The sequence below is a fragment of the Thamnophis sirtalis genome, unplaced genomic scaffold (assembly GCF_051295495.1).
Source record: "Thamnophis sirtalis isolate CommonGarterSnake01/CBP01778 unplaced genomic scaffold, rThaSir2_p1.2 scaffold_3, whole genome shotgun sequence".
Classification (NCBI taxonomy): Eukaryota; Metazoa; Chordata; class Lepidosauria; order Squamata; family Natricidae; genus Thamnophis; species Thamnophis sirtalis.
The window spans coordinates 114,457,558-114,479,923 of record NW_028261383.1 but is presented as its reverse complement, the minus strand read 5'-3'; the positions used below and the strand labels follow the sequence as shown (position 1 = coordinate 114,479,923).

The 22,366-nt window shown below is 37.8% G+C and overlaps 1 protein-coding gene across 1 annotated transcript; it reads left to right on the top strand.

Annotated features, from left to right (window-relative positions):
• The first annotated feature begins 2,520 nt into the window (after window positions 1-2,520).
• Window positions 2,521-21,413, top strand: RAB40B (RAB40B, member RAS oncogene family). The gene is made up of 6 exons (XM_014055911.2): window positions 2,521-3,288; window positions 16,386-16,446; window positions 17,737-17,797; window positions 18,069-18,146; window positions 19,392-19,614; window positions 20,361-21,413. The coding sequence occupies exons 1-6, from the start codon at window positions 3,147-3,149 to the stop codon at window positions 20,630-20,632; spliced, it is 837 nt and encodes a 278-aa protein (XP_013911386.1). The 5' UTR covers window positions 2,521-3,146; the 3' UTR covers window positions 20,633-21,413.
• The last annotated feature ends 953 nt before the right edge of the window (window positions 21,414-22,366 follow it).

The window sequence follows — 22,366 nt, the reverse complement described above, 5'->3', positions numbered from 1 at the left end:
CAGTCCTGTACCAGTTCTGGCTGCAGTACTGATTAATGCTGGATCATTACCTTATGTTTTGACTACTGCACTCTTCTCTCTGGCCCTCCTATAATGCCCTGATTCATCATTACAGTTCATTTTATATCAGCCTAATGCAACAATGGCAAACCTTTTTTGGCTGCTGTGCCAAAAGCAGGAGCACTGGGGGGGGGGGGTTGTGTGCCAGTGTGCTACACCCATAATGCTATGTGTGTGACCCCCCCCCCCCGTGCGCATGCGCACGTCCAGTGACCCACCCACTCACCCACTATTGGCATGGTTTTTCCCCAGGATCCAGAGGCTTTCTAGGAGCCTGGGCACCCTCTGGAAGGTGAAAAACGGACCTATAGGGAACCCAGAAGTTCGGGAATGGTGACTTCCCATTTGTCCATAGGGCCATTTTTCACCCTCTGGAACCTTTAGCCTTCTGAAGGCTCCAGAGGGCGAAAAATGGTCCTACGAGCAAACCGGAAGTCCGTTCCTGAACTTCCAGTTTGCCTGTAGGGCCGTTTTTTTGCACTCCGGAGACTTCAGCCTCCGAAGAGCGAAAAATGCCCTCAAAAGGCACAGGGCAACGCCTTGTGTGCCTTGACAAATGGCTCCGTATGCCAACTGTGGCACGCTTGCCATAGATTCGCCATCACGGGCTTAGTCTATGGAGATTCTCAGCCATCCAGGTCATGATTGTCCCAAAGGTGATTTTTCCAAAGGCAACTGGATTTTCTTTGTTTTTGCTTGAAGAAGTGTTGCTTCTCATCCAAGAAATTTCTTCAGTTCTGAAGAAGTTCAATTGCTCTTCGGAAAAAGACACCTTTGAAATACCAGCCTAGTGTATTAACCCAACCAATGAATTACCATCAGTCATCGTCCCCTGCATTATTTTATGAAGTTTCTCTATTACACACAAATTATTTTTAAAATCTATATTATGGTATTGTGGGAAGAAATATCCATTTGGTTCAGTTCCAAACTGGGAGAAAAACACTGGAAACATGGAGGCAGATTGGAAAGATAGTTTAATGATGAAGCAGAACCACATAGGTTCTGGGTAGCTGACCAGATGGAGTTGAGAATGGATGGCTTGTATCCCTTGGGAGGGGGGGCTTTGCACTTGAACTTTCTGTTCGTGTGCGAGAACATGTATCTTATCGTGGCACGACAAAACCGCGCTCGACTAAAGCGCGCCCGATTAAACCGTGTCGCTGACGTCATCAACAGGGCGACAACAGCGAGCGCGGAGAAAGAAGGGTGCTTTAAATAGCGCTTTGAAAGCAAGTCGATTCAAGTTAAGATAAGGGTTAGGTTTAGGGTTAGGTTTAGGGTTAGGTTAAGGGTTAGGTTTAGGTGTTAATTTTAGGTTTAGCGTTTACAGCGTGCTTCTGTCTCCGCGCTGTTGTTGCACTGTGATGATGTCAGCTACGCGGTTTCGTCGAGCGCCCTTTAGTCAAACGCGGTTTTGTGGTGGAACCCCCTACATTGCACTATTGGGAGTCTGACAAGAGCCAATAAGATACGGTTCCATGTTTGTCTGTGGTAAGTTTGGTTGAAGTTTCTGAGGGTGATGCAATGAGGCTTGTGTTTGAAAGGGTGTTGGGCAATTCTTATTGTGTCTTAATGGCTTTCCTCCTGTTTTGGCTCTTGGGTGAGGGTATTTGCTTAAGAATAGAGCTATCTACTTCTTTATCTCTTAAGTACTGACATCAGCTGAGAGCTATTAAGAAAGGTGGAGGCTGCTTTCTCCCTTTAAAAAATGTTTCTCCATTTTTCATCCAGGGAAATATAATATTCTTCCTTTTTAATATTCCTCAAAATATTTCATTCTTCTAGGAGAGGGGTAGCTTTCCGTAGTATTGTAATACTTGAGTAAGTAAGTAATTGTTCAGTTCGGTCCAAGGTCAAAAAGCTAAAAAAATTATTTGATCCAGTAACTGTTAAATAACACTATTAACGACATATGACTCCACTCAGAACTGCCTTTACACGATATACTCAAAAAAGTGTGGTTTTTCTTGTTTCTGGCTTCATGAAGTGTGCAAACCTTCGACGGTTATAAAACAAGATTTACAGTTCACAATTGCTAATCTTAAATCCCGGTAGCATCGTACAGTTTTTTTAATCTTTATTCATCGTACTCTTTATTATGCTGAATCCGGAGGCAGGACAGCCGTATTGACAAGACGTTGAAGTTCAAACCACGTTCGTGTCCCTCTTTTCACAACACATGCCTCGTCCTCCGAAGTGTAGACTCCCCCGTTCCGCATCTCTCGCCCTGTGACAGATAGACCTGCCAGCCAATCCTGAGTAAGAAGTACCCCAGCAACTGAACTGTGGGGCCTCGAGGGGTGGGTCCGCGCTCACCAATAACAACAGAACTCGGAACTCTGGGCTCCCGCTGTACCAATAGCACAGGCAGTGGGCGCGGCCACGAAACCCGTGCTCCAATGGGAGCAAGGGGTGCAAATTAGTTGGGACAGTCTGACAGAGCTGCGCTCAGGTTGTAGCAACAACAACAGCTAGAGCTACTGCGACAGCAGGCGGGGGAGCCAGCTGCCGTCTTCGGGAACACGACGGCTCCCCGCGCGAAGGCTTCGGAATCTCTCTCGGTGGCGGCTTGTCCCAGCGCTGCTCGTCCGCTGTCATGAGCGGTCTTTCCCGCCTTCTCCAATTTCGGTGCGCCTAGAGCAGCGCGGCTGGTTCTGGGCACGACTCCCGTCGGTTCCTGCTCGCTGCGGGCAGCGCGAGTCAAACCTGCGCAGCCAATTTCGGGCGAGTTACCCCCTCGATGGCGCTGCTGGAAATTCGCCCTTCCTTGTCTCGGTCCCGAGGACGCTCAACGAATCCCTCCGGGTCTTGCCTCTCGCGGCCGTCCCCGTGAGAAGACGCCTCCGCCTCGTCCAGTTCTTTTCCCCCGTCACTTCTTATCCCAAGCTTGTAGGGGTCGTGATATCGGCAGCCCGTCGGGACTCCTCCGCAGGGTGGGCTCGAACATGCCTTTGCTCGCGAGCTGCTGCTGTTCCTCGTCCTCCTCCGTCCTCGGTGGCACAACTGGTGGCTCGGAGCCCCTCGTGGGCGCTGGGAGGTGATTCTCCGCAGAGACGTTTGTGGTGGTGGGTTTTTTTGAGAAAATGAACCACGTGGGCAGCCCTGTGAAAGCTTATGACTTTTTGCTAAAATTCCTCCTGGTGGGGGACAGTGACGTGGGCAAAGGAGAGATACTAGCCAGCCTGGAGGATGGAGCCACTGAATCTCCCTATGGATACAACATGGGTAAGTGAAAACATGAATTGTACAGGTGTCCACCGCCAGAGCCTGAATCTCGAGAGGGGAACGCCTTTCCTTTTACCTTTCTCCAACCCCACCCCAATCTACACCTGTAGATTACATAGCAAGGAAGGCAGTGCTCAGGTAGGACTGTCTCGATACCTGAGTCACCCATAGCTAATTCCCACACCTTGCTTCACAGTCACCTTAAAACTCACATGGTAAAAACCCTTCCTCCCAGTTGCCTTGATACCTTTGCTTTAAGAAATAAAAAAATATTAACCTCTGGATTTCATGGTTGCTAATCTGCCAATTTACTTTCGTTAAATTTTGCTACTGGCATTCTTTATATTTTAAAGGCTTTACACATTTCTCTTGTATTTCCATTATCAGGAAATAGACTGATAGTACTAAAACAGAATTGTTGTCTTTTCCTCCATCTTAAGCTTACTCTTCTGGTGCTTTCTTTCCTCCCTGACTTGGCAACAGTAAAGGCAATAGGGAATAATATAATATAATAATATAATATAATATAATAATATAATATAATATAATATAATATAATATAATATAATATAATATAATATAATATAATATAATATAATATAATATAATATAATATAATATAATATAATACATATACATACATACATACATATATACATATATATATTTAAAAACACAGAAAATATTTTAAATTATTTGGAGAAAATTATTTGTCAAGGGAAGGCTCTGGACTTTGGAATTCAGTGAGGAAAAAATAGAAATTGTGTCAAACCATAAAATCATGCAATTGGAATGCACTATTTTGGCCATTAAATTCAATCTAAATGAAAACTTTTCTAACAAATGGCTGTATAGCCTTTACTTGAATACATCCACTGAAGGGGAATGCACTACCTTTCTGAACAATTGGTTCCATTATTAATTTGCTTTTACTATCAAAAAGTCCCCCCCCCCAAAAAAAAATCAGTTGTCATCTGCCATTCTGTAATTTAAATCCATTATTCTTCATTTTCATTTGTGAAATCTTTTTTCAGCATATTCTGGTTTCCCTTTGGATTGTATAAATCTTTTGCTCCTTTTCCTTTCCGCTATTTAAAGATTGTTATCTACTTTTAGTCGTTTTCTCAAAACTAATTAGTTCCAATTCCTTCAATCTCTCTTCCCATGATTCAGTTTCTAGTTGCCTGATCTTCCTTGTTGCCTTTCAATAAACCTGTTCCATTTCATTTGCATCCTTCTTAAACTGTGCCTAGAACACGTTACTTGATCAATTTATTTTAAATTGGAAGAATTGCTTTCTGTGATTTTGAAACTACTTCAGTTGAAGCCATTTAAAATGGTATTTGCATTTTTGGTAGCCATATCATTTGGTCAACTCATAATTTAGCTTAAAAATAATTACCACTTCATTTTCATAAATACACTATAACTAGGCCCAGTAATTATTAATTAATTATTAATTGATTAATCTGCTTCTTTCATCATGTTCTTTACAATTTCCTACATTTGTGCCAAACTAGTAGTTCAATAGTTCTGTGCTTTTTTGGGTACCTGGTGCATTTTGTTGCTTTTAACCTCGGCTAATTCTGAGCTTTAGCTTCTTGACTTCATATATGTCATATATAGCTTCCAATATACTCTCCCCTACTTTTTCTTGGTAATTTGTTCTTTTTTCCACCTTTTGTTTCTTGTTTTATTTTCAGACCTTCACCAAACTTTTTTTTAATCACCTTTTCTTCTTCCATTGCCCTCCAATTCCTTTTTGTACTGCTGTTTGTAGTTGTACTTTTTTTAAAGTACTCTTTTCATACCACAGTTGTTATTATCAGTTTGAGGGCTGCCCTTGAAGACACTCAGAAATTACAACTGGTCCAGAAGCAGCAGGGCTCCCAGTATTGGGCTACCATAAGTTCACCCATGTCATACCTTTATTGTGCAAGCTGCAGTGGCTCCATTTTCTTCCAGGTGAAATTCAGGATATTGGTTGTCACTTACATGGCACAGGACCTGGTTATTAGTGAGACTGCCTTTCCTAAGACTATCTACCCATCCCATTAGATCAAATAGGTCCTCCAGATCCTCTCCCTGAAATCTTGCCACGTAATGGTACTTTCAAAGAATGTCTTTTTCTAGCTGCCCATATCTCGCGGAATATCCTCCTGCCAAGGTGTAGGACATCTAGCCTTTTAGCTTTTCTGAAGGCCTTTAAGACCTGTTTTTTACTGAGATGCTGGGATTATATAGGTAGAAAGTATGGAAGGAGGCCAGCTAAGCATGCTGTGGAGCATCCCAAAGTGGGGGTGGGTGGGTGGGAGGGGAGTTACAGTACAGGATTTTTGTTTCAGTTTTTCACTGTTTTGTTTTATCGTTGTTTCATTTATTGGTTTTATTATTGTGAGTTACACAGGGTTGCTTAAGATAGGTTATCATATAAATCTTCTAAATAGAGGAATCAATAAATCAGAATCCGGTTTCTTTTGCTCAACTTTGTTTTCCTTTAAAATCGGTAACTCGGTATATTATCAATATCTCCCAACATTCCCTCTTAATTATTTAAAGGCGTTTCCAACCTTTTCCACTTTAAAGTGCTATCCAACCATCCTTGAATTGGCATGAAATTAGAAAAACATGAAAACTGCTGCCCCGATAGCCTATCTTTATAACCTGACTCACTGAAAAATGTTGCCATCTTTATTGTGTATGTCGTGTTGCATAAGCAAAGCAACTGAATTCTCTGATTTTACTGTTCTCGCTCTTCTGCATGTAAGCAGCTAGGAAGAAATCATTCCCTAATAATCAGCACTATGGCAGAGCTGGAAAAGGTTTGTTTGCTGGATTCTGCCTGCTCATCTCTAGATTCCATCCTCTTGTTTTATCTCCATTCTGTTGTAATCCCAGCTGAATAATTTTAAAACAGATGAATTCAGGGAACTGAGTCCCGTGCAATGTTTCTCCTCTCTCTCTTTCTTTGCATGGGCAACAAAAGCCATTTCCAGGTTCCTCTGTGTTCTATCCAGAAAATAACAGGAGGATGGGCCCATCTTCATTACTCTAGTTCAGTGTTTCACTAACCTGGTGAAGCTGTAGAATCATTTACAGTACTGTTGGCTGGTTAGCTATTGAACAGTTCCAATAGCCACTGGCACAAAATTGCTATGTTTAGCACTTTGGAAAGACAAGAACAAAACGACAGATCAGGCTAACCAAGACTTGGAAGAAAAGGTGACATACTCGCATCAGCCTGAAATGACCAGTAAGCACCATTATTGGCCATGTGACTTAGCCTAAATATAATGAGCGTAGAAGCTTAACAGGTATCACACACCTTGTGGCTGTTACTGGATGCTGTCAATTTCAGAGGCAAACATTGCTTTTTAACCCCTGTACAGCTTAAGATAACTAATGCCTGTCTCATTCACGGACTGAAGTGACAGCAATGTTGTTTAGGTCAGAGCAGAAAAAGACACCACAGGGCATCTTTGTGCCATGGCTAGCTGCAAATAAAGAGAATGCATAAGTCTTCCCAACTGATAAAAGAAAATGTCAGCAAGAGAAATTAGGAATTTCATATAAGACTCATGATTTACAGAGTTTACCTATGTTAATCTAAGTACATATTATAGTTTCCTTTGCCAGTAAATCAAGTTTATTCCCCTTGCACTTATTATTAGAGCTTAGACAATAAAGCCAATGAAGCCAATATTCTTTCTGCTTTTCTCTGAGAGGCTTAACAGACAACTTTAGAGCCATATTCCCTAATCCTTCTACAGTGTGAAAGTCTACATGTGAAGTTCTTAGTTCAGGGATTTTATTTCCAGCCCCCTGGAATTCAATTTAAAGCCTTCCTGATCAAGTTCAGAATGTTTCTGCCAAATACATTTTACCAGTTCTTGTAAGGTGCCATTTGCAATATTCAGTAGTGATCCCAGGGGCAAAATCTCTCCCACATCATCATACCCAATCATTTTATTTGAAATGCATATGCTGTTTTCACTAAGTAAAATATAGCTATGTTGTTAGGGATTCTTTGCTTATGTATTTCTGATTAATTGTTAGAAACATTATAATGCTTGTGTCCCTAAAATAAATAAATTTTACATGTACACTAAGTAGTAAGGAGAGGGGAGATGCAGCATCTTGCTCTACATTCAGCCCTGAAGAAATGAATTATTTATCTATTCTAGTTCTTGGTTCCCTAACAGCAAATCTCTGCCAAAGAACAATTTTAGAAAGCTGCTTTTATTAATTTCAAAGATTAATTTAAAAGATATTACAAAAACTGGAATACTTCTCCATTCAGTAATGTGGTTTTGGCTTATTTACTAAGCTTTACTGTGATATTTGAACCAGGCATTATAATTTGTACAGTATGTTTATAATGGTGAGGACAGCCAACCATTCTGCAGTTGGGGGGGGGGGGGATTTCTTATGTTTGATGTTGAGTAGGCATAGTGAAGTAATGTTATCATGTATCTATGTAGAACACTTTTTAGATTGCTTTTTTAGGTTTATGAATTAGCCATTTAAGGTATAATAAGTCTATCCAAAGATTAAATGTTTGTTTTTATTTCCACTGAAAATTGTAGACATTGTATTCTGGTTATTTGCTGTTAAATTTTGGTAGCAGAGGCCCAATGGCTCAGGAATTGCATGCAGCATGTTAGTACTATGTATGAACAAATCAGTATGGTTAGTTCGCCAAAGCACATTAAAACTTTATGTGAATTTTGTGTAATATAGATCTTAAAGCTGTCTGATTTGTTTTATTCAGAGTGAAGAATTTACCACAAGCATGGTTTTTTTCAGCTGACAGAGTAGTTCAATATTTTTGTTCTGTACAATTAACCAAGAAGAATCAGAATGCTTTTAAAGCAAATGTAAGGATAAGTATAGTACAAGACTCTAAGAATTCTCTCAAGTGTTTCTGAAACACAGATATCAATTGGATGAATATTTTTGGCATTAGCACTGGAACGTTTATTTTTAGTCCCTTCATTGAACCTGTTAAAGAGTGAGAAGTACAAATTCGTCAGATGCAGAAAACCAGAACATTTACAGATCTTGATTCAGAATAAAAACAAATTTGATTGCACTTCCAGGTTCTATTCAGCTGAGTTCATTATTGCCACTGGTTGCACCCATCAAAATTAGCCAGAGGTAGTTTGCCGACTTCAATTTTAACAGGATTGTACCTTTTCAATTCAGCTGAAAGATATTATGCTATATATACCTGGACTTAAAAAGATGAAAACAAGACGATACTTTCTTTTCTAACCTATTTCTGAGACAACATTCTTATCTTTTACTAATATAAATCCAGCTTCCTCTTTATTCACTTAGCTATTTGTGTCTTTGATTACACTTTGCATTTCTGTCAGTGAATACTACATAAACTAGCTTTTATGCACTTACCGTGTTTCCCTGAAAATAAGACAGGGTCTTATTTTCTTTTGATCCCTAAATAAGCATTTGGCCTTATTTTCAGGGAGATCTTATTATTTTTGAGGTGCAAGAGGCCCCTTAACCTTTGCCCGCGACCCATGGATCAGCTGATCCAGAGAGAGCCAGAAGTTCTGTCTCTATTTCTGGCACACCCTTGCCAGCCCTAGCGTCGCTGGGCCTGCCGCTCTTTTTGTGGCCACCACTAAGAGAAAAGGGGCATGGTAGCTAGGGTTTGTGGGAGTGGCCTCCACAAGGCCATTCTGCATGGATGGCAGATACATATGGGGCTCGTGGAGCATGTTCCCCCCTTCCCTCCCAGGAAATGGCGGGGACTGGCTGTGCATGCGTTTAAATATTTGAGGGGAGGGCTTATTTTAGCGCATGTGCTCAAAAGCCAGGGAGGTTTCTGAATTATAAAAGCCATAGCTCATTTTCAGTAGCTGAACAGTCTGCTTTATAATACCAGTTATGAGGAATGTGGTTATTAGAACATCCTGCCTGTGGGCTTCCTTTAGGTATCCTTAGCCACAGTAGAACTAGACAAGCATTTCCATCTTCTATGTTCTTTTGTTCTTACATTCCAAGAAAAAAGATAGGGCAAGCAAACCTCAATTTGGCTGTTACTTTAATTTTCTTTCAAAGGAAAACTTTTCATTTACTTTGAACTTGGGGGTTAAATGCTTTCTATATTATTAACAAGTAAATTGAATGTTTAATGTTTTCTATTTAAAGGAAAGGTATTATTTTATGTAATTTACCACTCCCTACTATGTGCCAGAGGCCTTGAACATATGGAACAATGGTAAAGGTGAATAGAGATGCTTAGAAAAGATGGCACTTCAAGAATTGTACTTCCATTTTGTTCAGTAGTGGGATTCAAATTTTCTTACTACCAGTTCTGTGGACGTGGCTTGGTGGATATGGCAGGGGAAGGATACGGTAAAATCTCCATTCCCTCCCCACTCCAGGGGAAGGTTACTGCAAAATCCTCATTTCCTCCTGATCAGTTGGGACTTGGAAGGCAGCAAATAGATAGGGGCGGGGTCAGTCAGAGGTGGTATTTACTGGTTCTCCAAACTACTCAAAATTTCCACTTCCGGGTCTCCAAAACTGGTCAGAACCTGCTGAATACCACTTCTGCTTTTGTTGCATGAGGACAGCAAATGTATACATTAAGGATGGACAACTTGTAATTTGGAGGTTTTGAACTTCAGTCCCATAATCGCTGAACAGCTTTGCAAGAGATCAAAAATGTATCACAAGATGAAATTGTTGTGTTTTTTTTATTAGGGCACACTGGATTAAACTGATTAAAATCAAATAATGTTTGATTTGTTGTACTTTAATTTTTTTTTACAAACTTGCATCTTTCTTAACTGGTGAAGGTATATAATAAAATTTTAAGAGAGCTGAGGAATAGCAGCAAAATAATTTTCTCTGCTTGTGGCACACTATACTGTACCATAGGCACTGGAGGGAAGTTGCATAATTATACCATGAATGGCAAAATAAAGTTGTGTTTGCATTAGAATGGCCCTTGGTAAGAAGAGTGGGAGGGATGAAATAATCAGGCACCATTGAAATCAAGGCTTTGCAATGTTTAATATGGAAAAAGTACTTGCCATCTAGCTACTTGATTGCTTTCTTAACCATGACTTGCTTTTAAACTTATGTAAGATGTGTAATAATCTCTGTCTGTTATCAGGATTTGTAGCTGCAGTGCATTGTCATCAAATGACAGACTGCTTTACCAAGTTTTTCAGGTTTAACTTCTAAGTAATATGGCAGAGTTGATGGGAAATTCATTTTTCATAAGAAGCATATTCCTCCCTTTATATGTAGTGAAATCACACAGATATTTTATAATTACACTGGGCAATTCTATACATGTCTACTCAAAAATACTTCACAGAATTTTTTTTAGGGTTTGAATTTTGATTCCATATGCTATTTTTCAAACAGAACTAAAATATATATTCCGTAAAGCAATGAGGGCTAAATAAATGGCTGAACTAAAAAAAAAGCATCATGTTAAAATCATAGAAGAACTGAAGAAACAACTAAACAGATCTAACAGCATCACAAAGCAAATAACAATACTGTTGGCAAAAAATTGTAAAGATCTTTCAATTTTAGAAGTAGAAACAATGACATCTGATGATAATTTAGTGAGAGGATGGGGAATTGCCTTTCAATTTAATTTTGATCAAAAATGACCTAAGCAAGCAGAACTATGTCTTGTTTATTTAGGACCAAGATATAATAGTGCCTACAAAATTTTATAACATGCAAAGTTGCCAGAATATTTTTCAGAATCTAATTTTAAGTGTTACTGTAGGGGCTTTTTTTGGAAATAAAAAGATATAGGAATGGAGTTAAAAAATTTGTATGAATGAATGTACTAAACTATTATTTCAAAAGGACATATATAGAATGTCCTATTACCATTTTCCCAGCTTGGACTTGTAAAGCAATTTGAGATACATTTTTGTATCAGAATAATATCCACATTAGGGGGTGAGGAAAATATATGGAAAATAATCTTTTTAGACTCACAGCTGCTCTATAAGAAGAATAGTGTTGGGTGAGATATAATGACTGATTGACCCAAAATCATTCAGAGGGAATCCAGGTTACTCACATAGTGATATTTAGCTGTCTTATTAAACATCAATATATTTCATACTATGTTATTTCAGAAATTAGAGAAAATGAATAATTAGAAATGATTTTTTAAAATTAATATCTCCCTTCATTTAATTGGGCATCCACAGCATTACACTAGATTCAGGCATTTGTAGCTACAGAGGGCTCCAAAAGACTTGTGTGCAGCCTGGAGAACCCTACAATAATTGTGTATTCAGTCACTTACAATTTTTTATAACCTAAAGGACATCATTTGTCAGGATTATCTCTCAGTAACTTCTTCCCCAAGTTTTTATAAATTTATATTTATCTCTTCAATGACAGTATTGAATTGCTTTGTCTTCTGATGATTTAAGATTGCTTTAGATTTATCTAGGCTCCATAATCTCGTATCCATAATAGCTGAAATTTCGCTTCCTTATTAGTACTTCAGTTAGCAGCCTGTTGTTATTTATTTAATGCTTGAATGATTGTGTTTTTATATGGGGCAGCATATACATTTAATAAATAAATAAATTCCAAATGAGGTTCTCAGCATTGCAATCCAAAGGCATAAATTTCTCCCCAAAGTTTATCAAGTTTACCATTTTAAATATGGCGTAAGAGGGCAATTGTTAAATATATTGTGGAAACCTATCATACTAATTCTATTTCATTTTAATTCAATGTAAATAAAATGAAAATAAATTATTCTCTCCCAACTTATTACTTTATAGAACACAACTCTCAGCATGGCATTCAAAAGCCAGGTTCAGTGCAGAAAAGTTGCACACTTTTTTATTTTTCTATTTAATGCAAAGATTTCATTGTCAATTCTACCAAAGCACAAAAATCAACAATGTATATTGTTATAAACAAAAACAGAACATTACAGTACCAAAGCAGTGAAATTAATTATGATAAATATCCTCCTTAAATCAAAGGCATACTTGATTTTGATGGTTTTAAACCTTTGCAAAGCACAGAAATAGAGCCAAATATGCATCCAGAAGCTACTATAGAGAAAATCTGCCTCCTGGCAAATACCTTGCAAACCTCTTGTAAGAATCCACCGGTAAATTGTCCCTCAATGTTCAGATGGACAAATAAAATGGCAAACAAGTAGCTGATACAATTATATTTCCATATATTACTATTAGTTATTCTGTTTTTTATGCATTCTCCTAGCTGCAACCACATGAAACCAGGAATATATGCATTTAAGGAAATACTAACAGATGCAGTATGCTTGCCAGTGAGCTCTCTGAATCACCATTTTCTCTGCAAAACACTAGCTTTTCTTGTCACACAGTATGTATAATTGAACCTAAGAGCTTGTGAAACGGAACACCCAGTAATGCCACAACTTCTTGATGAGATCTGTAAGATGTCCTTGAGGCAATCATTTATAGCCAAGCTCTTAATATTCAGTCAATGAGAATGGGCAAATCTATATTTCTGCAGTAATTTTACAACAGAATAGGATTTTAACAATGCTCTCATTCAATGGTAGACCCTGGTATTTTTCAGTACTTTGAAATTTAGAAACATTGCAATATCATCTAAGAGGGATGACTTGAAAGTAAGCCCTTATTATGTTAATCTGGGGTGTCAAACATGCATCATCATGTTGTCATGTGACATAGCACGACTTTTCCCCCTTTGCTAAAATGGGGGGGGGGGCAGCACGGGATGCATCCAGCCCACGGGCCATGAGTTTGACACTCCTGCTGTTAACTGAATCAGGGTAAATGGCCACTGGACTGCAGTCTTAAAAGATGTCTTTTACCCTACATTGGAGCTAGCCAATTTGTGATCTGAAGGGTGCAAATATGCACACAGAGCCATTTATAAAATCCCATGGTGTGCATAACTAATATTTAGTAGCAAAATAGCCATTTTTGGCAATGTAAAATAGTTGGTCTCTTGTCATAGTTGTATATCAGTGAATATGATTTCTAAAACAAGTGAAAATTAGAGATAGAAAATTTCAAAGAGACATCGCCATCAAGCTTACTGCAACCTGGAAAAGAAAATTAAATATATCTTGTAGCACAAAATGTATCCCAATCTGCATCTTCATACATACAAGTATGGTCATTTTCCATGCAGTACTTCTTTTATAAAATAAGTGATTATGTTGGCTAACCATACTTCTAATAAAACTATGTTTTAATAGTTAATTGTGCACAGTGACTTTTTTGTCATGTTATCTTTTCAGAATCATGGTGGGTGGTACAGCACTATATCAGAGAAGGAGATGACATTTAAAAGGGAACTGTATGTGATCCCAGTGATTTTTACTTGAACAGAAAAAAAACCTGTTTAAAGCATGCTCCACAAATCAACTAATTTAGATTGCAATTCTGTTGTTTCTTGGCGGGAGTGTCTGACTTAGTAATAGCTTAATAATGCATCCTGTTCAACAACAGGTGCTTATATGCTGTCCTATGGGCTACTTAATGGTAGGCTTGGTATTTAAAAACAAAATACAGTACAATTTATCACATTATATAAAGACAACATCCCTGGATCACAGAGAGCAGTTGCTTTGCCTGTGATCACAGCTACTATGATTTTCATGAAAGATTTTGTTCAGAATTCCATGACAGATTACCAGCCACTTATAAAGGGTGATAATGACTAAATAAAATTCATGAGCTATTTCTCAATTTAAAAATGTATTTCTAGTCTCAAGGCACAGGCATAGACATGCTATTTTAAATGAAAAAAATATTCTGCTAGTTACAGCATGACTCAAACATCTACTGGCTCATTTGTTATTACAAACAATTACAGATGCAAATTGTCTCAGATGTGGTATAACTGGTGAGTGTGCAGAATTCTGAATGTGAGCAGTTCATATGTTAATGAAACCATGGCTAATACCTTATTTGTCTAGACTCTAGAGAAATGAATGCTAGGAGTCCCTGACTTACGGCTAAAATTGGGCTCAAAATTGCTGTTGTTAAGTGAGACATTTGTTAAGTGAGTTTTGTCCCATTTTACAACCTTTCTTGCCACAGTTGTTAAGTGAATCAGTACAGTTGATAAAGTGAATAACCATCTATTAAGTGAATCTGGCTTCCCCATTGACTTTGCTTGTCAGTGGGTTATGTTTATACCTGATGCCAAACTATGTTGTATTTTTAAGGTGTCTTCGTAATACTCTGTTATCTCAAGTTGTGTTTACTGATCTCCTTATCCTCAGATAAAAGGTCCCTTTCAAAGAGTAGGTCTGAGTCTGACCAACAGAATGTGTCTATATGGGTACTTGGATACTAAAAACAACTCTGTGGACAGAAGTCTTAGAATTCCTGATTTGCAAAGGACTCTTTATGACTCAGAGGACCCAGTACTTTCTGCAAACATAAATATTTGTTCAGGTTCAAGAAAGCTGAGGCTATAAGCTAAGGGAGAAGATTTCAGTGCTACACTACCTCTTAAATACAATCTGAAATATTAACCCAGGAGAATTTACACTGATTGATTTTTTTTCTTCCATTTAATTGTGTCTCATTCTCGGAGACTGTCTGGACAATTCTTTACAGTTTTCTTGGCAAGGTTTTTTTTTTAGAAGTGATTTGGCATTGCCTCCTGCCTAGGGCTGAGAGAAAGTGACTGGCTCAAGCTCACCCAGCTGGCTTCATGCTCAAGGTGGGACTAGAACTTACAGTCTGATGCCTTAACTGCCAGATTGGGTTTTTACTGATTACATACAATTTTTTTAAATAAATAAATAACGTTGGGGGGGGGGGAACGTTGCAAAGCTGTTAGTTCACCCCCATTCTACTACAGCATGAGCAAAACGAAAACATGGAATATTGAAATATGGGTCCAGGAGACAGCCAGCATCAGCTTTCATCAAATCCTAGCACAGTCCTTAGTGCCTTAGTGGCACCTCTTTGCAGTGTATTATTGTAATATAAACGTATTTATAGGAATGAGTCCCTTCCATTGGTACCATTATTGCATATTAAGAGATATAATTAAATGCATATTATATACAGCAAGGTTAAGTGTGAGCAAACAGTTTAATCTGATACTATATTGTATTTCCAAAGATCCTAGAGTCTTTTTCTTTCTTGTAATAGAGATTTGTTTACTTGCTTGAAGACATTTCAAAACGGGGGGGGGGGGGGGGAAATGATCAAAACGTAGGATTTATCACACAGAAGTTTGGAATTATGGGATGGGGGACTAAAGATGATTACAGAAATAGTTTGATATTGCCATTGTCTTAATGTGGTGAAAAGATAATATAAACAATGTTTTTTAAAAAAACAACCCTGTGATATAGCTTTGTGTATGCGTGTGTATAGCATATGTATATGTATGTGCATATATGTCTGGGTGTACACACATACACACACACACACACACACACACACATCTATATATATATAAAAGTGAAATACCACTCATGCATCATTGCAAAATCTCCAGAACCGTAAAGCCTACAAACTTGAAATTTGGCATGTATGTTCCTATTGGCTTCTAGGTGCTTGCTAAGAAATAATTTTTTTTGAAATGACCATCAAATCATTAGTATTTCTTATATTATTAACACGCTCTGATGCTAAGGAGTTAGACTGAGGGAGAGAAGGGGATAAGATAGGAGAGGCCTCTATGGGGCCAGCCTGAGGGAGAGAAGGGGAGAAGAGAGGCCGGTCATAACTACTCATTAATTTTCAAGATGTAAGTGTTGATTTATCAAGCCCGATCACATAGTTTCACAGTGGAGCACAGGTATCTAGCTAGTATGCATATACACACACTTGAGAGGGGGCATCAGAATTTCATTTTTAATGTGTGCCAGTGTTTTCACAGAAAAAGTGACAATAAAAGTATCTTATCTTTTGACTTTGCAATGTTTTGATAGAGCTGGAAAATCTGGGGGACTTTCTTTGCTACTCCTCATCTATAGCATTTACATTTTTTAAATTAAAAAACCTGATATTATTATATATTAAAAGATTTTGTGCAACATTTGCACTATTTCAATATAATACTTCACTCTTTCTCTTCAGGTATTGATTATAAAACAACAACAATACTTCTGGATGGCCGGCGAATAAAGTTGCAGCTCTGGTAATTATTTGTTTAGATTATATTCTGTGTTGTGGAAACTATTTATATAAGAAACAATTGCACTTGGAGTAAAAGATCACATGAATTATATAAAAACTCACTAGATATCTCTCATCCCAACCAAAGTTAAGTACGGTCCACTTCTAGAAACTGATAGGATGCCTAAGGAGGGGGTGGGAGTATAATAAACCTTTACTTAATGGTAAGAGTATTTTGGCTACACTGGTCACAACAGGAGGGAACTTTTATCTCAGCTCAATAATATTATAAATCAGATCAAATTATTTAATAAACTTAATCAGATATCAATTTTATTTGTTCTGAATATTTCCTAAACATGCATGCGAGTGGGGCTTTACACTGAGCATTAGACAGACCAAGGACAGGCTCACCCAGAGCTCTTTCAAATGATAGTCTTCAAGTGCTACTTACCAATCTTTCATCCAACAGAAAAGCCCAGCATAAATTGGGCTGCCTTCTTTACTGACCTCCATTCTACCCCAAGAAGCCTTGCAAATGGGGCTGACTTTAATTAATGTCAGGCATGCCCAGGGGCCAATTGCGGCCCGTTTTCAAATTTCAAGCAGCTTGCAGACTCTTCTCCCCGCCGGAGTTATTTGATTAGTCTTTCATAAAATAGTTCATTTGCATTTAATGTTAATGGTTCAAAGAAAGTCAGGCTGAATGGTCGGCCCCACACATTTTCACGTCATCAAATCTGGCCCTCCTTGCAAAAAGTTTGAACACCCCTGATTAATGTAATCCTGTAATATAAGGAAGGTGATGGTGGCTTTCCCTGGCTTTGATTCCCATTGTACCCAGCATCACAGGAAAAACAACTGCCAATCATTCTCTTTAATGTGTAGTGTGGTAGGGCAGGCTTGGATGATTGTTTAGAAAGATGGGTTTAGTCCTCTGATCAATTGGTTGCAGGCATGGGGTAAAGCATCTTCTGCACTAGTGACCCGTTGGATGGATTTTCTCTGATGATAAAGTGAAAGGGAGTGAATGACAGTGAGTAAGCTCTGTCCTCAACTAGGGCTGCACACAGATATACACAGAATAATCTATAATGTAAGCACAGATCTGTATTCAAGTATCTTGTTTTCAGTTTTGGTAAATTGTTGAATATTAATAATAAATGTAACATGATAAATGAAGATAAAGGCAAATTTGAGAAGTCATTAATATGCATTTGTTAATTGGGCAACGTAGTCAGATAACTGTTTATAGTACTTCACTCTTAGAATGGAAATGACTATATTTTTAATCATGTGGTATCGTTTTCAGGGACACATCTGGACAAGGCAGATTCTGTACCATATTTCGTTCCTATTCCAGAGGTGCTCAGGTAAGCACGCACACTGATCTTTGAAGCAAATCAGTGAGGCAGAGAGAAATGATAAGAATTGCCAGGGGAAACAAAGTGATAAATGTATTGTCCTACTTTTTAAAATGTGTACACATTTGTGCTGAATATAGGTTATTTTTTACAGAAAAGTTCAGTTCTATTCAACACTACTTTTTATAATGTTATCAAATACCATTACACAAGATTGTACGATGCATATTTAAACTTACCCACATGTCAGACTAATTTTAAATGGATTTCATTCACCCAGGGTGTGATACTGGTATATGATATAACAAATCGTTGGTCATTTGATGGCATTGATCGATGGATAAAGGAGATAGATGAGGTAAGATATCAAATAGTGAATATAAATATTTACCTGAATGGAAAAGAGTTCTGAATTTACCTAAATTACATTAATTTTAATTAAAGTAAAATAATTAAAGTAATGTGACCTGGTGTAAACTCAGTCACTGTAGTTTATAAACATTGATTCATGGCTTTGTTTTGTAAACTTCGGCAGTTGTGTCTTCGTCAACAAAACATGCCTTTTGAATTTTTTTGTACTTTGTTGTATGGATGGACAACTCCCTAAATCACTGTGGGTGGACAAGAATAGAAAATTAGTAAGAAGAAAACTAAGAATGTTTAGGACAGTGCTACAGTTCCTAGAAAGAGTCCTAGGGCTGTACAATGAAGCAGAATTGTCTTCTTACTTCTAGAAGAGGCCTGTCTTCAAAGATTTTTCCATACTGTGGCTTGATGGTCAATTATTTTCATCAACCTTAAGTTCTTCCCCTTTCCTTCAAAGTTTCTGCTGATTTATGGATTACCCTTCTCATCAGTATTTCAAAAGCAGTGGTTCTAGACTTCCTTTCAGGGAAGCAAAAGACAAAAAGATGGCATTCTTGGAGCAGGTGATAATTGGATCTGGATTCCAAATACATCTATTTCTTCAACATTCAGGGAATAGGAAGTGGTAATTCCCTACCTGTTCTCTCTTGTGCAGCCCATTTCATTTTTCTACCCTTGATTGTAGTCTGGACTACGTATTACATAAAGCCATGCTTAATTTTATTATGGTTTGATGACTAAATCACAAATTTGCCAGAATCATATTACACATGAAGATATCAATCATGTTTTAAAATCAGACATCTGTGTTTGTAAAATATTTAAGATAACCCCAAATAACAACCTGAGAGCCGAGGTGGCGCAGTGGTTAAATGCAGCACTGCAGGCTACTGCTAGATCAGCAGTTCAGCGGTTCAAATCTCACCGGCTCAGGGTTGACTCAGCCTTCCATCCTTCCGAGGTGGGTAAAATGAGGACCCGGATTGTTGGGGGCAATATGCTGACTCTCTGTAAACCGCTTAGAGAGGGCTGAAAGCCCTATGAAGCGGTATATAAGTCTACTGCTATTGCTATAGAACCTTATAATTTTGCATCTTAATGAACCGAGTCCACATACTATAGTTAGGGAAAGTCAGAAAATAGAGCTTTCCTGAATAAAGGATGTGCAGTTAGAAATTTTGATGAAGAAAATGGGTATAGATTTTGAAATTAACATTGTTCTGTTTCTCTTTCTCAGCATGCTCCTGGTGTACCCAAAATCCTGGTTGGCAACCGCCTGCATCTAGCCTTCAAAAGGCAAGTGTCTACCGAGCAGGCACAGGCATATGCTGAAAGATTAGGCATGACATTCTTTGAAGTAAGCCCACTCTGTAATTTCAATATCACAGAGTCCTTTACAGAGCTTGCAAGAATAGTGTTAATGAGACACGGAATGGACCGGCTGTGGAGGCCCAACAAGGGTAAGCAACAAAAATGTACTTACTTCTTTCCTATGTATGCTAGTTATATATTTAGTCAGGATGGAAAAAAATACAAAAAATATTTTGGTACATACTTATGATTTAATATCATAACCAGCACATAGTAAATGTTTCCTATTTTCAGTTGAATAATCAGAAATTACCCTATGCATTCCCTAATTAAGATTGCTATACAGCAATTCCTGCTGAGTTCATGTCAGTAATTTCACAGAAACATCACCAGAAGGGACTCCAAATCCCTCACACCTCATCCTACTCCTTGAAGATAAAAGGCAAACCAAAGGAAAAGACAACAGGAGAATCAGCAAACTAGGCTCAGCTTCCTTTAAACTTCACCCTTTCCTTCAAAAGAAAAAGGCAAGGAAGATGTGCAACTGCAGAACTCTTAGCCATTCCACTGCCACCTTCCCTTAATGAGGAAGGATGTGGTATAGATAAAAGAAGCAGCAAACCAGATTTTCAGAAACGCGGTTGTACTATTTTTATCATTTTAGCTTTTGGAGCTTTTCTAGGGGGCTCCAATGCAAAAAAAGTCTGCAAGGTTATTCGTATCAAGAAAGGCAAACCATGGGAAGAATCAGGGGAGAATTAGGGTGATACTTCAAGAATAGTGAAATGAATAAAGATAGGGCTGTTAAAACTTATACAAAGTTCTAGCTGTGTACTGCCACCGTGTGGCTGTTAAGATCTTTCTAATGTCTAATGTTGCTTGTTTTATATTTCAGTCCTGAGTCTGCAAGATCTTTGCTGCCGTGCCATAGTTTCCTGCACACCTGTGCACCTGGTTGACAAACTTCCACTCCCTGTTGCCTTAAGAAGCCATCTCAAGTCATTCTCCATGGCCAATGGCCTAAATGCTAGAATGATGCATGGTCGTTCTTACTCTCTCACCGCCAGCAACAATAACAAAAGGAACAGCCTGAAAAAAGCCAAAATCATCCGTCCACTTCAGAGCCCTCCAAAGCCTTGTGTCAGAAATAGTTGTAAAATCTCCTAAGCTATGTTTGGAAATCTTTGCCCAGCATTGTAAACACAAGGACTTAATTCATTAGCCAAATCTATTGTATGTATGTATTGCTTTGCAGGAAGAGGACGAAAGAAAAAAATATTTTAGAACGTTTGTTTTTAATAATGCTGCTTCCAGATATAATGCGCTCTGTGCAAACAGAGGAATGTGAAACTTTAATGTTGGATTTTATATATATCAATTTTTTGATGTGCATGAAATCTTTGTGTATTTTATAAAGGGAATAATTTATCACAGTACTGAGCTTTTGTGTCACTGAATCTCAAAAGTGACTAATTTTTAATATTGCTCAATTACTACATTTTATTTGCAATTAGAATGAAAGTCAATTGTAGATTCACCTAGTTTTAAACAACAATGTATTGTATACATTGTAAAAGATATAAGTAGTGACATTATTCTAGTATTGTTTCGGTAGAGCATCTGATTCTGGTTTTGTACAGTTTATTGAGTGATTCTGAAGCACGACTTTTGAGCTACTAATGTAATATGCACAAGAAATTGTCTCATCCATGTATAAAACATTTGATAAAGGTTTTTGCTATGTTTCAGAATTAAATTGTGGATTATATGCTTATTTTTCTGGTAAATCTACATTTTTGTATTAGATATTCTAGTGATCGTTATATAGTGAAAAAGCCAAAGACATCAAGACATTTGCTATAGCCTAAGAAAAAATGTAATTTGAAAAGCTGCTTTATCAGGAAAGGACACTATTATTTAAAAATAAAAATAAATCCTTCAAAGTATATGTGTGTTTTTCCAACTGAAATATTTTATCCTCCTTTCCCAGCTTTTGAATGCTTTCTCAAATCTCTATTCCTCTATCAAGACAGATAATGTTTATTATAATTTATTTGCAATAAAGGCCAGTTTCCTTCCATTTTCAAGATAGATAATGTTTATTATTTGTTTGCAATAAAAGCCAGTTTTTCCATTTTAACGCAAGTGATCAGAAAGACTTGAAATAAATAGCTTGAAATATGTTATAAAGCGAATTTATTCATGTTTTTAAAATAAAGGTGTTTTCAGTAGGCAACTTATATTGCTATTGGTGAACAAATGCAACTATCTTGTTTTCCATTTCTAATAAATTTTATGATAAGTAAAATAGTGCTAAGAAAATATGACCTACAAATGACTTAACGTATTTTTCGGAGTATAAGGCGCACCAAGATTTTGAAGAGGCAAATTTTTTTAAAAACGTTTTTGCACTCCGCAGACCTCCCAAAAATGGGCCCTTTTTGTCAAAAAAAGGGCATGCATAGCCTTTAGGAGGTTTATAGAGTGCTCCTGGGGGCTGTGGGGGCAAAAATGAGCGGAAAATGAGCTGTTTTTCACTCATTTTTCCCCTCGCCAGCCCCCAGGAGCACTCTTGAAGCCTAAAGGCTATGCACGCCCATTTTGGTGAAGGGGCGTGGTTTCAGGAGGCCAAAAATGCTGTATTCAGTGTATAAGACACACCCAGATTTTCATCCTCTTTTTGAGGGAAAAAGGTGCATCTTATACTCTGAGAAATACGGTAGTTACAAATGAAAAAAAGTACATTTGAATAGCTTTGGGTGGTTTAGAAATTTATGGAAGGAAATGCAATGATCTTACTGCAGATAAGGATTTTTTTCTGTTGATTTTTTTTTTCCTTTTAAATGGATTTTTTTTTCATATAGTTTTGCTTCGATTTTCACTTTGATTTCCTTTGGGGTC